Source organism: Rattus rattus, chromosome 6 (genome assembly GCF_011064425.1).
Source record: "Rattus rattus isolate New Zealand chromosome 6, Rrattus_CSIRO_v1, whole genome shotgun sequence".
NCBI classification, from domain to species: domain Eukaryota; kingdom Metazoa; phylum Chordata; class Mammalia; order Rodentia; family Muridae; genus Rattus; species Rattus rattus.
In genome coordinates this window covers 52,380,833-52,394,228 of record NC_046159.1, presented here as the reverse complement: position 1 = coordinate 52,394,228, position 13,396 = coordinate 52,380,833, and the positions used below count along the sequence as shown (strand labels likewise).

The 13,396-nt window shown below is 44.5% G+C and overlaps 1 protein-coding gene across 1 annotated transcript in view; it reads left to right on the top strand.

The window, feature by feature from the left end:
* Slc25a26 (solute carrier family 25 member 26) overlaps positions 1–13,396 on the top strand; it is a 95,044-nt gene that overhangs the window by 64,597 nt on the left and 17,051 nt on the right. The window contains exon 6 of the mRNA XM_032907224.1: positions 7,564–7,608. Coding sequence (XP_032763115.1) covers positions 7,564–7,608 — 45 coding nt within the window. The remainder of the gene's footprint in view (positions 1–7,563; positions 7,609–13,396) is intronic.

Below are 13,396 nucleotides of genomic sequence, written 5' to 3'. Positions count from 1 at the left end.
GTGAGCCACAGACTTCAACCTCTCTCATCTGCTGTAAGCCAGGCCCTGTGCTGGCACTGTGTATAACCCCATCCATGCTGCTTACAGCAAAGTGTGGACCTGGAGCATGGATCACAGCTAAGGAGTTTAATACTACAACATAGCCGGGCTTCCCCAGGCGAGGAGTTCTTTTTGAATTGCTGCCCCATCAGCCCTCCAGGTTGAATTTGCTAGCACCTTAAAACAGAATGGTCTGACTGTGCACAGTTCTACAATTGCTTTATTCCATACTCAACATTATCTCAGTGGTTTTCAAGTCTGAGTGTGCACAGGTCACTGCATCAGGTTGTGTGTGACAGGCAGATGTCCTACAGGTGACTGACTGTGTAAGAGAAGTGAATAGAAGTTTTAAACAGGCTTCAGCAAGTGTTCCTTTACCTTGCTTCCTTCCGACTCTTCTGCCCCTGTGAGGTCTTTCTGTTCCTGTGCTCGTGATTCTTCCTCCACCAGCTCTTCTTGGTCTCCTTTGATGTTTCTACAGTCCTAGTAACAGTGCTTCTCTTAGAACACGCGTGCATTTCTAGTTTGGACAAGACTTAAAGCACATGTTAAACAGAAAAGAAGGTGGCCATAAGAAATGGTAAAAGGTCCAAGGAAAGATGAGTTCACGTGCCCTACCTAGTCGGCACAGACTCTAAACGAGGTTTCGGAAGGAAGTGGCTGGATGCATGTGGCTCTGTTAACTAAGCTGTTTACAGATTTCATGGGAACAAGGTGCTACGCAGAGGAGAAATGTCCGCCAACAAAGTGAACCCGTACTTGGCCCTTCCTCTTGCCTCCCTCCCAGTGTGCTATTTGAACCAGGCGTGATTTATTCTGAATGCCATGAGTAGGAGAACATGCTGTCCTTCTGTACTCTGTACCCATCATCTGTACTTCTCCCCTGGCCCTGAATGGCCTGGGAAGCCTTCAGGTATTTGCTGTGAAAGTGCCATGTGGTTTTTTTCAGTTCTCATTCATGGTGGTCTGATGGGATGCAGAGTTCTTTCAGTTTTCTTATATCTGTTGAGCTTTGCTTTGTGTATGTGGTCAGCTTTGGGGAAAGTTTTGTGAGATGCCGAGAAGGTATATTTTCTGTGTTTGGGTGAAGTATTCTGTAAATACTAGGTCCATTTGGTTTATAACATCAAGTAGCTCCAGCATTTCTGTTTAATCTTTGCTTTGATATTCTGTCTGTCGGTGAGAGTGGGTTATTGAAGTCTCCCACTATCAGCGTGTGACGGGTCACGTGTGATTTTAGCTGTAGTAGTGTTTCCTTTATGAACCTGGGTGCCCTTGTGTTTGGGGCACAGATGTTAAGAACTGCAGTGTCCTCATGGTGGATTTTCCCTTTGATGGGTATATAGTGTCCTTCCCTGTCGCTTCTGATTAGTTTTGGTTTAAAGTCTATTTTGTCAGATATTAAAATCCTAACCGGCTTGCTTTTTAGGTCCATTCACTATTTCCATCCTTTTACCCTGAGGTGATGGCTACCCTTGATTTTAACCTGTGCTTCTTGAACGCAACAGTAGAATGGATCCTGTTCTCTCATCCATTTTGTTAGCCTGTGTCTTTTAGTTGGAGAATTGAGAGCCCTGATGTTGAGCGATACCCATGAGCAGTGCTTGTTGGCATCTGCCATTTTGTCATGCTCTGCCCCTCCCCACTTTGGTTCCCTGGTTTGGAGATTCTTTGCTCTGTGTTTCTTGGCCACGATTAACCTTTTCAGGTTGAAGTTTTTCTTCTGGTGCTTTCTTCAGGACTGGGTTTGTAGACAGATTCTGCTTACATTTTGGTTTTATCATGGATGCCTTTCTCCCTGTTGTGACGAAAAGTTTTCAGGATAGGGTAGAGTAAGTTGGGATAGCATCCATGGTTGTCTCCACAGGAAGGAGCTTCCTATCAAAGTACAGAAGCATACAGAATACCAAATAGATGGGACCAGAAAAGAAACTCCCCTCAGCACGTAATAATCAAACACTAAACATACAGAACAAAGAAAGACTATTAAAAGCTGCAAGGGAAAAAGAGTAACATAAAGGCAGACCTTTTAGGATAGTACCTGATTATCTCCATGGAGACGTTGAAAGGTATTAGAGCCTGTGAGAATTCTGCAGTCTCATGGGCTGGCAGTGGGCTGATCTTTCAGAGTTCCTTACCCAGCTGCCACATTCAGGCAGCTTCTCTGAGGTTTGTGTGGCTGGCACTCTGCAGCTTCCTGCCTTCGCTGTATCCTTCTCTGTGGCTTTTTGGGGGCCAGTTAGAAAGAGAGCAGCCTCGGGGTGCAGCTGAGTATTGGTAAGTGTCTTTTTGAAATAAAGAACCAGTCCCCCCACATTGGTGTGTATGTGGGAGGGCAAACATAAGAAAATAGTGAATTAGAGACTAATTTGACATTTCTTGTGCCTGGGGCAAGCCAGCCACTTACTGTTTTAACTGTCTCCTGTGTTCACTCCGTGTGTGCGTGTGCATGTGTGCGTGTGCATGTGCGTCTACAATGAAACACTGGACAAAAGCAACCTAAAGCAGGGAGGGTTTGTTTCTCTTATCTCTCTTCACTACGCTAGTGTCATGTGACTGATACAGTAACAGTATCAGTAAGTTGAGGCACTGAGTTACTTATGCCCAGGTAGGATGATTGTGATGATTCTACAGAATAAAAGATGGAGCTGCACTGCCTGTGTCTGACGCCCAAGTTATCGATGGAGTGATTAACCCCCCTGTTGTCTCTAAGATTTACTTGAACTTTAGTGTGTTCACTCTTCTCTCGGCTAGTTTCCCCCTCTCCCGCCATAATGTGCTTAACTTGGAAAGCTATCTTAGAGTGCCTCATTAACCTAAAAGGAATTCATTTCAGTATTTCCTTTTTTTCTTTCTGAGACAGGGTCGTCTCCCCCTACCCCTGGGTGCTGGGATTAAAGAAGTGTGCCATCTATCCCACTCTACATTTCATCATTGAATTCTATTTCTTTTATGAGATACACACTTCTCTTTGTGCAGTGTTAGTCAGTGGATTGATATGGTCAAATTAAGCAAACCACAAGGTGTTTACTGTTGAAATTCTGTCCAGATCTGCAGTTCCTAGTAGACTCTGGATGGCTTTCATTTGAAGCACCCTCTTTTTAAAGAGTGGCAGTTGTTTTGAACCAAGGAGATTTTTATGTATCCCACCATCATTTGTCCTTGTTCACTACTGGGATTGAACAGAAAGGGACGAGTCTGCAAGAGGAGATTGGCCGTCATCTGTGGGACACTAGAGTGGGAAGCCCTGCACGAAGCACACTAATTTGGAAGCTGCCATGCATCAGAGGAGAGCTCCCCCTTAGAGGATTCCTTGGCAAGGGAGCTGGGCTAGCTTTGGACCTATTTCTGTGTCAGTGGCAAGCTGATCACTTCCATGCTTAAGTCTTAGATGTTAGTAATTTGTCTTGTTTCCACAACAAAATACTTAAAACGTAAAGGAACAAGGATTTATTTTAGATCACAGTTTGAGTGGACCGAGTCCATCCAGGAAGGGAAGACTTGTGAGAGGGAGCTGAAGACAGCTGGGTACTTGGTTCCAGTCAGGAAGCAGAGCATCTAGGCTGAGTTCATTTTCTTGTTTTTATTGTGGCTAGGACCCCAGTCCTTGGAGTGATATCATCCATATTTAGGGTGCATCTTCCTACTTCCGATAACCTGGTCTACATAATCCTTTATAGACATGGCCAGAGACATGTCCATTGTAATTTTAAATCCACCCAAGCTAACAATTAGGACAGACCATGATAACCTTGTAATTTTGATTCTCTCACATTTCCTTGAGCTTATAGAGAGTTGATCATTTTTACTAAGTGTAAATGTAATGACATTTACTCTTACAGTATAATTTTTTGTTCTTCAGGTTCCCCAAGTCATTCATATTGTATCTGTTGTAGCTTATAACCTAGCCTTATTTATTTAAAAAGTATCTTGTTATGTGATTGTGCAATGAAATAATAAAATTACAGAGGTAAATGATACCTTGGAAGTTTTATTTTATAGATTTTCAGTTGTAAATCACTTCCCTGTCTATTAATATACTAGAGGGTTACCTCTCTTGCGATCACAAGGTTAGAAGCATTGATTGAATTCAGGCATAGTTGTTCAGTCCAGGACAGCTAAGTCCTGCTCATGAGATAACCATGTGTATTGTTCATGTCATTAGTGATGCCAGCACTTCCTGCTAGAGACATCTGACTTTCATCTTCTCTAGCTCACCCAGGATCCAGGATCCTCACATACACTCTAGGATAGACTTGCTGCTACGCTTGTTGCTGAGTGGAATCCATGTTGAATTGTAGCAAGGTCCCCTGCTTTGATGGCAGGTGAGTTTATTGCTACCCACTTATTAGTGCCATGGGCCTTAACAGCCTTACCCAGTCAAAACATCTTAAATGGAGGCCTTAAATAGGTCACAACACTGAGCCATCTTGTAACTTTTGTTATGTCGTATTTTGTAATAGATGGCCTCTGAGTATAGCTGTTCATGATCTTCATCTCTAAAGCATTGGGGATAATGGCTTGCATCTGTTTGGGGTATGAAATTCTGTGTTTGAAAGAAATATCAGTGTTTTTGCACTTCAACCAGACATGGGGCGGAGGCAGCTCTCCAGTAGCCCATGTTCTGGCCACGTTAGGAACAGCATGGAGCTGTGGGTGCCCGACAGCTGTGTGACCCACCTCCATAGCAGTGGTTTCCTCTTACTGTGACTGACAGCCTGCATGGCTTTGACTTACATTCGAAAATTTCTCACGCATCAGGAGTTCACTTATGAGGGACCTTTCATTACTAAAAGTCCAAAAGGAAATGATGTATTCAAGCATTCTCAGCATGTTCGGTTGTCTTAGACTGTCAGCTAACCTTATCGTAGGGAGTGAAGTGGCGTTACTGTGGGCTTTCTTTGTAAAGCGAATGTTCCAGGGAATAGTTGTGCCAGGGTGTCCAGTATATTATATATAAGTTGCCTCTTTAAGCTGAAGGAAGAATTTTATGCATAACTTGCAATTGAGGCAGAGGGCAAAGTATTTATCTATGGAATGAAAATTAAATTGTCTCAACAGCCAAATAAATTCAGGTGACATTCTGTGTATATTCTTAGATTATTTTAATAAAAGAAAATGAGTAATTCTAGCAATAGTTTTTACAACCATGTAAGCCTTTTAATTTATAGGCGTAAAGTTTAATATTGTTGTAGAATGTGATGTCTTCACATTCGGGAAAAGTCCCAAGAAGAAACTTAGAACTAGAAGAGTCTAGGTCCTGCCTGCTACGTCTCTTGTCTGTAACTCACAGCACAGTGTCATTTCTAAAGGCTCTGGACAAGTTCTCAGAAGCCTTGCACGGCCAGCATTTTGGTTTTGGTATTTGATTTCATTGAAAATACAGCTCTTGAGTTTCAGGATAATCAATGTCAGAATCGTTTTGAGAATCAAAACACTTAATTTAATTTCTTGTGAGACTTCGAGACATAGGGTGGCTGACTACTTACTTATGATAAGTACCAGTTTCTCCAAAATTTTCATTTGTCAAATTAATCCAAACTAGTGACACTGGCACACACATTCTGAGTAGGACAGACCCCATCGCTGTGGTATTGTGTTCCTCTCAGCAGCACCATCTCTTTGGACAGATGCTGTTGCACTGTGAGTTCTGACTAAGCCCAGCAGTGGCTTCCCACCCCACGTCCGTGTGACGACGCACCTGCTCATTCTTCTGAAAGATACGGGGATGCACACTAGTCAACACTTCCTGCGGTCTATACCTGAACTAAACTGCACAGAGACAGCAACACGGGGGCCACTATACCCCTGAGTGTCACCTCTGCTGGCACCGAGTGTGCTAGACAGGGCAGTGATGGGAAAGCAGCATCTGGAGTCCACTGGGGTTCATTTTTATTTTGGAAATGTAGCTGCTGCTGCTGCTGCTGCTGCTGCTGCTCCTCCTCCTCCTCCTCTTCCTCCTCCTCTTCTTCTTCCTTCTCCTCCTCCTCTTCCTCCTCCTCTCCCCCTCCTCCTCCACCCCCTCCTCCTCTCCCCCTCCTCCTCTTCCTCCCTCCCTCTTCTTCCTCCCCCTCCTCCTCCACCTCCTCTCTCCCCCCTCTTTCTCCTCTTCCTCTTCCTCTTCTTCCTCCTCCACCTCCTCCTCCCCCCCCTCTTTCTCCTCTTCCTCTTCCTCTTCTTCCTCCTCCACCTCCTCCTCTCCCCCTCTTTCTCCTCTTCCTCTTCCTCCTCTTCCCCTCCTCCTCCTCTTTCTCCTCTTCCTCTTCCTCTTCTTCATCCCCCCTCCTCCTCCACCTCCTCCTCTCCCCCCTCTTTCTCCTCTTCCTCTTCTTCCTCTCCCCCCTCCTTCTCCTCTTCCTCCTCCTCTTCCTCCTCCTCCTCCTCCTTCACAGTTTCAAAAAGTTCAGTTAAAAGCAAAGGGGTAGTTGCACTGTGTGGGAATTAATAAGCAGATAAATACGGTTAGAGGCCTTTGCAGGTAAATTAGTCCTTCGGGCTCTGAAGTCTGGTGGTCTGACTCTGAAGTTCCTATTATCTTTTGGTGAGTTACACAGTTTCTTTGAGCCCAGCCTGCTCATCTGTCAACAGAGTGATGACAGCTCTGATTGGCTTATGGCTTCTTAGCAGGTTCAGTGAGGCACAGCTTACTGTGGACTTGGTGATTCTGTCCCATAATTGAAGTAAACACTGTGAACACTTTCTAAGTATTGTGATGTTGACCTCTTCTGATGGGGTGGGTGACCTTCTCCCTGGCTCCGTTGGGTTTCCTGTAGTCTGCATGGAGCACCATTCCCAGAGCTTTTCTTCTTCAGGGGTGCAGCTGTTGCCCTCCCTGGCAGTCAGCAGGCTTCTGGAGCCTGCCATGTTGACATGCTCCTCTAAGTGGCTTTGGACTTTACTTCCCTCCACCTCAGTCCTCCCCTCTGCCCCTCTTCCTTCCTGGCCATCACCCTCCACTTTCTTTCCTTCATGCCTGCCTGTCTGTTCCTACCCCGCCTCCGTCCTCTCCTCACATTTCTTCCCACTCCTCCCTTGCCTCTTTTTGCTTGCTTTTCTTTCTCCACTTTGTCTCTCTTCATAATGTCTCCACCTTTCACCTCTTTCCCTTTCCCTCCCCGTCATCCGTTCTCTTCTGCTCAGATGCTCTTCTGAGCGCTCACATGCTTGCTGAGAGCACACCGCCATAGCTCTCCCGTAGAACTGGCCGGCTCTCACGGTTGCTGTTGCTATGGGAAGATGGTTTGTGTCTTGCTTCTGTGTCAGCCTTGTCAGTGCTGAGGTTTTCTCCCCATTTCACAGGGCTTCACAGTGCTCTTCATGTTCCTTGGCTTGAACTAGAAGAGGCTCTGTGGCCAGGTTTATCAGCTTTTTAAACACGTCCTGAGCCTGCTTATTTGCTTAATACTGGTTTTATTTTAGTCATACAATAAAATGAAACATTAATAATCGCAGGTTCTTACAAGAATGCCAGGTCAACCACTGATTTATTTTTATCTAATCTGTATGATTTTTCTCTCTCTCCAGATTCCTTTCTCCTTGGTCCAGTTTCCCTTGTGGGAATCCTTGAAAGTAAGTTTTTTAATCATCATGTGAAGATTTTCCCCAATGCCCAACAGTGTGGGTATGTGATGGAAAAAGATCGTAGTGAGTAGAAGTTTAAAGACTCCAGATGCCAGCAGCTGAGTGCTTTTCCAAGCGACTTACAGGCTGTTTCAGACACTACTGAGGTGTGCGTGCTGCTGGGTACAGCACGGGGAGCTGAGACGCACATGTTCAGAACATCGTGCTTCACTCTCACCTGGACTGCCTGTTTTCTCCACTTAATTGAATGGCGTGTGATAAGTGGGCTTGCAGGAAGAGCAATGAGGATAAGTGGAAAGACGCCAAGGTGCAGACCCCTCAGCCCCAGGGCAGACAGAAGGAGCAGCATCAGGCTGGGAGGCTCTGACTGCCTCTCACTTCTGTCTGCTGCTCACTCCTAGTAGAACGAGGAGCCTTGAGTGACTGCATCCTGGGGTTGGGGAAGATCACTCATCTGATAGATAGAAGGGAACACTTAAGTATGTGGTGAGGGCTGGGAGGGTGGCTCAGCAGGTAAAATGGGCTTGTCACACAGGCCTGACAATCTAGTTCAATCCTTAAAACCTACATAGAAAGCCAGTATGGTAGTGCATCCCAGGATGCCTCTGGTGAGCTGACATGGCAGCAGTAGGCTGGGACCTGTGGGCTGTGGAGTATGCTGGAGAAAGTGCTTCAACAAGGTGGGAGATGAGGGCCAGCTACCAAAGCTCGCCCTCTAATTTCCGCACACAGGCACGCACACATGCACAGAGATTGATTATTACTTAAACATGCATAGGCATCGAATCTGTTCTTCATCACATGGGGCCATGGCAGTGCTGTAATTACACGGGTCTTTGCCAGCATTGCCGAGGACTTAATAAGAAGAGAACTCCATGGTACAAGTCGTCATCATCATATACAACTTCAGTGTTGCACTGTGCACGTACACATAGAGAGCCGTGCTGAGTCTGTGCGTCTGCGATATAGAATGTAGGTCTTGCTAGGTAATGGTCATGAAAGATGGGAAGTTCTTGTTCAAGTGAGAAGGGTGTATAAATAACGAAGCAGAACCGAGGTAGGGCTTGGGGCTGGGGACAGCTGGGCAGCACAGTGCTTAAATCCCCAACTCCAGTCCCACCTCTATTACAAGAAAAGGAACAGACAGAAACCAAGCTGATGCCACCATAATTTTATGGGTTTGCTAAGGAAAACACTCTTTAAAATGTCATAGTTAGTTTGAACTCCAAAATAAATCCTATTAAAGTTGCATATGAAAGAGGAATAAATGAATTCAAAACATCACTCTTTTTAAAGTAAGCTGTAAGGTGGTACCGGCAAGATGGTATTCGCCCTCAAGCCCGATGGCCCAAGTTCTCCCCCAGGATCCACACAGTAGAAGGAGAGAACCGACTCCTAAACATTATCCTCTGACCCCGAGTCATGCCGCTCTCCACCCGTGCGCACACACGGGCGTGGCTGCACCCCCAACACACAAGTAAATGTAAGGTTTTTAAGTTTCAGATAAACTAGGACACTAAAGATTTACCATATGTGATGATTTTAAAAGTACTGCAGCTCATTTAATGGAGTTTTGGGGTCTTTTGTTGTTATGTTTTAACGTTTCCTTCATGGCACAGGGTAAAAACAGATTCCTCGGTCCACTTTTCAAGGCGTGATGTAACAGCTGTCCAATGAGGAGGTCACATTCCCTTAGCATACCAGGTCCCTTTTCAGTGTGTGACAAAAGAACTGTGAGTCCAATGGCAAACAAGAGCCCTGTGTGCACTCCTCAGTGGCCAGCATTCAGACTGCAGGGCCCCACAATGGCCAGCATTCACAGCCGCTGCTCACGCTAACGCCCCGGCACTCGCATCCACGGCAATGCTTACAGGTCCAAAGACGGAAGGACGGGCTGGGTCCATTTCTCTCCAGAATCAGGACATTTGTAGAGTTCTGGCTAGCTGAGAAATTGCTAGGAGTTTTTGTAGTAACCACAGATTCCAGTACTGTGTTTAAAGTTCTTTTTAAATTTTTAGTTTTAGTTTTATGTGTTGCCTGCAAGCTTGTGTCTATACTACATGTGTGCCTGCTGCCTGGAGAGAGCAGAAGAGGGCATTGGCTCCCATGGAGCTGTAGCTACAGAGGGTTGTGAGCTGCCATGCGAGTGCTGGGAATTGAACTCAGTGCACGGAGAGCAGCCAGTGCTCCTAACTGCTGAGTCATCTCCCCAGTCCTGTTAAATGCATGTGTGGAGTGGTACATAGTTTTAGCTCCTCAAGGAGTACTATGCATACATAAACAAGATGCATTAGTTCTGAGGGTGTTAGAGCCACTGCATGCACACAGCCCTGCTCACTCCTGTTACTGTGTTGCCAGTGTCCTTCCTGCCCCAAATCCCCAGCAGTCACTGCTTTCTATTGCCCATAAGCAGGCAGAGCAGGCCAAGTAGCATTCTATGCTCTGCCGGCCACCTTCTCTTCTAGAATGCTGTTAGGTCTTTGTATTGCTTTTTGCCCCTGTGGCATTTCAGAATGTGTGGCTCCATTCAGTACTGATGTACATCTGAGCTATTCCCAGGCTTCCTGGCTATTCATAAGTTTCTGTAAGTATCCACATGTATGGACATAGGCTTACTCCCCCCCAAGCTGCCTAGGAGTGGTGTCCCTGGGCTGGAAAGAGGGTATGTGCTTAATTGTGTAAGATTCTGTATAGGTGATTCCTTAATTGCACAAAAGCCCATGAGGGTGTGAGTGGTTTCCAGTGCACTCTGCATTCTCACCAGCATACGTTAGAGATCCTGCTCTGTGTCTTTGTTCCATGTGCACTGACTTAAAGGAAACAGCCACTCTAAAATAGTTGTAGACTACTGCCTCAGCAGAGTTTTGATTTGCATTTCCCTCAAGGTTAAATAATGGTGTACTTGTCTTCATATATTCTGTGATTCTTTAACATCTAAATGTGAGGTCATAGAGTCTTCGTGGAAGCAGAAGCCTTGTGGCCAGTTTTTGTGTTTATGGTTTTACCCACATAAGTTGCTTTTACAGTCACATAAGGAGATTGTGTTCTATGAGGTGATTTCTCTGTTGTGCTCATGTGGGGACAGTCAGGACCCTTGTCACAGAGTCACAGGTAGCTGTCAGATGGTCTTGGGATCCTGTACAAGGCTACACAGTAGCTTTGTCAGTCCGTAAGGGAACGTGTCCAGGAGGTGGTCATGTGCTGGTTCCACTGTGTAGCGCACCTGCTGGTGGATTCACAGCCATGAGTCTCCCAGAGCTGATCGATCCCAAGAGCTACGTAGGTGTGAAAGCCTTCATGCTGTCTTAGTTGTCTTGGATGTCTGACATCATTATTTTGAAATTGAGTAGATGACTTGGAAATAACCTATTATGTACCCATGAAAATGACATAGTAAAATCTTATACTCTACCAGATGGGAAGTCAAATGTCCTTTTGGATGGAAGTTTAGAAGTCCCATGTTGTGGATGTTGTCAGGCTAGAGCTGAGTTCCTGCTCTTCAATTTGTCTTTCATCAGACAATAGAGTTCATTTGCGTGGGCCTTTAGAAGTGAGAAACACAAGCTCTTCACGGCGAGCTCTCATGGAAGCTAGCTGCCTGCACTTGGATTCCATTCATTTCTGACACTGCCTGTTTGTACCTCTTGCCTGTGAATACTGCCATGCTGGGCTGGGGAGGGGTGAGCCCAAGTTTCTCATTGTTCGTCCTCAGATAGGCCTTCAACAATGGCTAAAGCCAGGTGGTGGTGCATGCCTTTAGTTCAAGACCAACCTGGTCTACATAGAGAAGTTACACAAGTCTACATAAGTTACAAGATGAAACATTATTTTTAAAAAAGAAGGAGAGAGGAGGAGGAAGAGGAGGAGGAGGAAGAAAGTGAGAACCATTTGGGAAATGGTTCAGCTCAGTTTTCTGTACAGCAATGCCACTGAGTTACCAGTAGGTGAAAAGGCTGGGCAGAGGTTTGTAGCTTGCATACTAATACACAGTAGCAACTCTTGTGACACTGCATAAAGGCATGCACTTAGTAGGTGCATACTGATTTCTGTAGTCAGCTTTGATCATTGAACTATGGAAGTTAGCAGGAGAGTACATAGGGACTCTACTGTTTTTGTAACTCTAAAATTATTTTACAATAAATTTGTTTGCACATGCTATTAGAAATATTTCCTTCCCTCCATATTAAGAAAGGCTTGCTTAAGGAAAACTGGAGAAGTTAAGTACATTCTCATGGCTAGTCTCAACCCTTAAATTTGAATTTCTCTTTGATATAAATAAATGTCTACATAGTCATCATAGAGCTTCATTTTTATTTGAAAAGAAAAAGGGGAAAAACCATAGAATTGAGATCAGGATGCAAATACCTGGGATATGTGGCCTTCTGGTTTTTTTTTTTTTTTTTGGTTCTTTTTTTTTTCGAGCTGGAGACCAAATCCAGGGCCTTGCGCTTCCTAGGCAAGCGCTCTACCACTGAGCTAAATCCCCAACCCCAGTATTTTTAAATTTTTAAATTTGTTTTGATTTGTTTTGGTATATTCCATCCTCCTGTCCCTGCACATACGAGCTAAGTTACAACTTTAAATAGTTTTCTAATTTGTATATAGTACCTTTTATCAGCATAGTTCCTATTTTTCTTATTAACTCCACGATGTAGAATTTGTAAATGGTTCACATCTATTTAGATTTGTCAGTCTCAAAGTCACTTTCCCAAGATTTTATATTCAGCTACTCACTTAAAAAAAAACAAACAAACAAACAAAAAAACCAACTTTGAACAGACTGAGGCAAATTGCAATGAATGTGACATAGTAGGAGTACTTTATTATATACTTATTTATTAGCCAATCAGCAATAGCCTTTTTTGTTTGTTTGGTTTTGTTTTTGAGAAAGGGCCATCTCATTCCAGGCTGCCCTGGAACTCACTATGTAGCCCAGGCTGGCCTCTGAGCCATAGCAATCTTTCCTCTAAATGCTGGGATTGCAGTCCTGAGCCACCTCTCTTGGGTATTTCCGTATCATTGCATTGGTGACTGTGGTTCCTGTTGTGTTTACTCTGATGCATATGCCACTCTGTGCTGAATACAGTGCCTATCTGAAGACCTAAATCCTGGTGTCCTATAGGACACACCATATGGTCCCATCCCCACCGATGCTAGGCTTGCTAGTGATCTAAGGTCTAGAGCGTTAGTGTTCTTGTCTAAAAGATGACCTAACACTAACTGTTGCACACTCTTCAGGAGACCGTGGTGAGGGTCCTACTGTGTGGAGTGTTCAGTGGCTACAGGAGGCAGTTGTGCCTGTTGCTGTCAGTTATTATTAGCACTAAATTTACCACTGATATTGGCCTCTGACTTTGTTTTAGTTTCTCTAGGGACTTAAGGACTGTTTTTCCTAAGATTTTTATAACTGTTCACTTTATTACAAAATGATTTCTTTCTATCTTCTTAAGCTAATTCTGCCCAGGTGAAGCAAAAAATTGGGCTTGTCCATGGAGATTCTATATTTAAACAGTCTTCAGTATTGGAATGTATTTTGATTTTGTTTCCTTCCCTTAGTAAGCAGGTCCTTTTTCTTTGTAGAACACAGCAGACACCACTGTGAAACTTCTCCAGCACTCCCTCTCTCTTTCAAAATCCTACCCCCTCCTCTCTCTCTCTCTCTCACACACACACACACACACACACACACACACACACACACTTTATATAATATATAGTAACACACATATAATTTATATAATATACAGTAACACACACACTTTATATAATATATAGT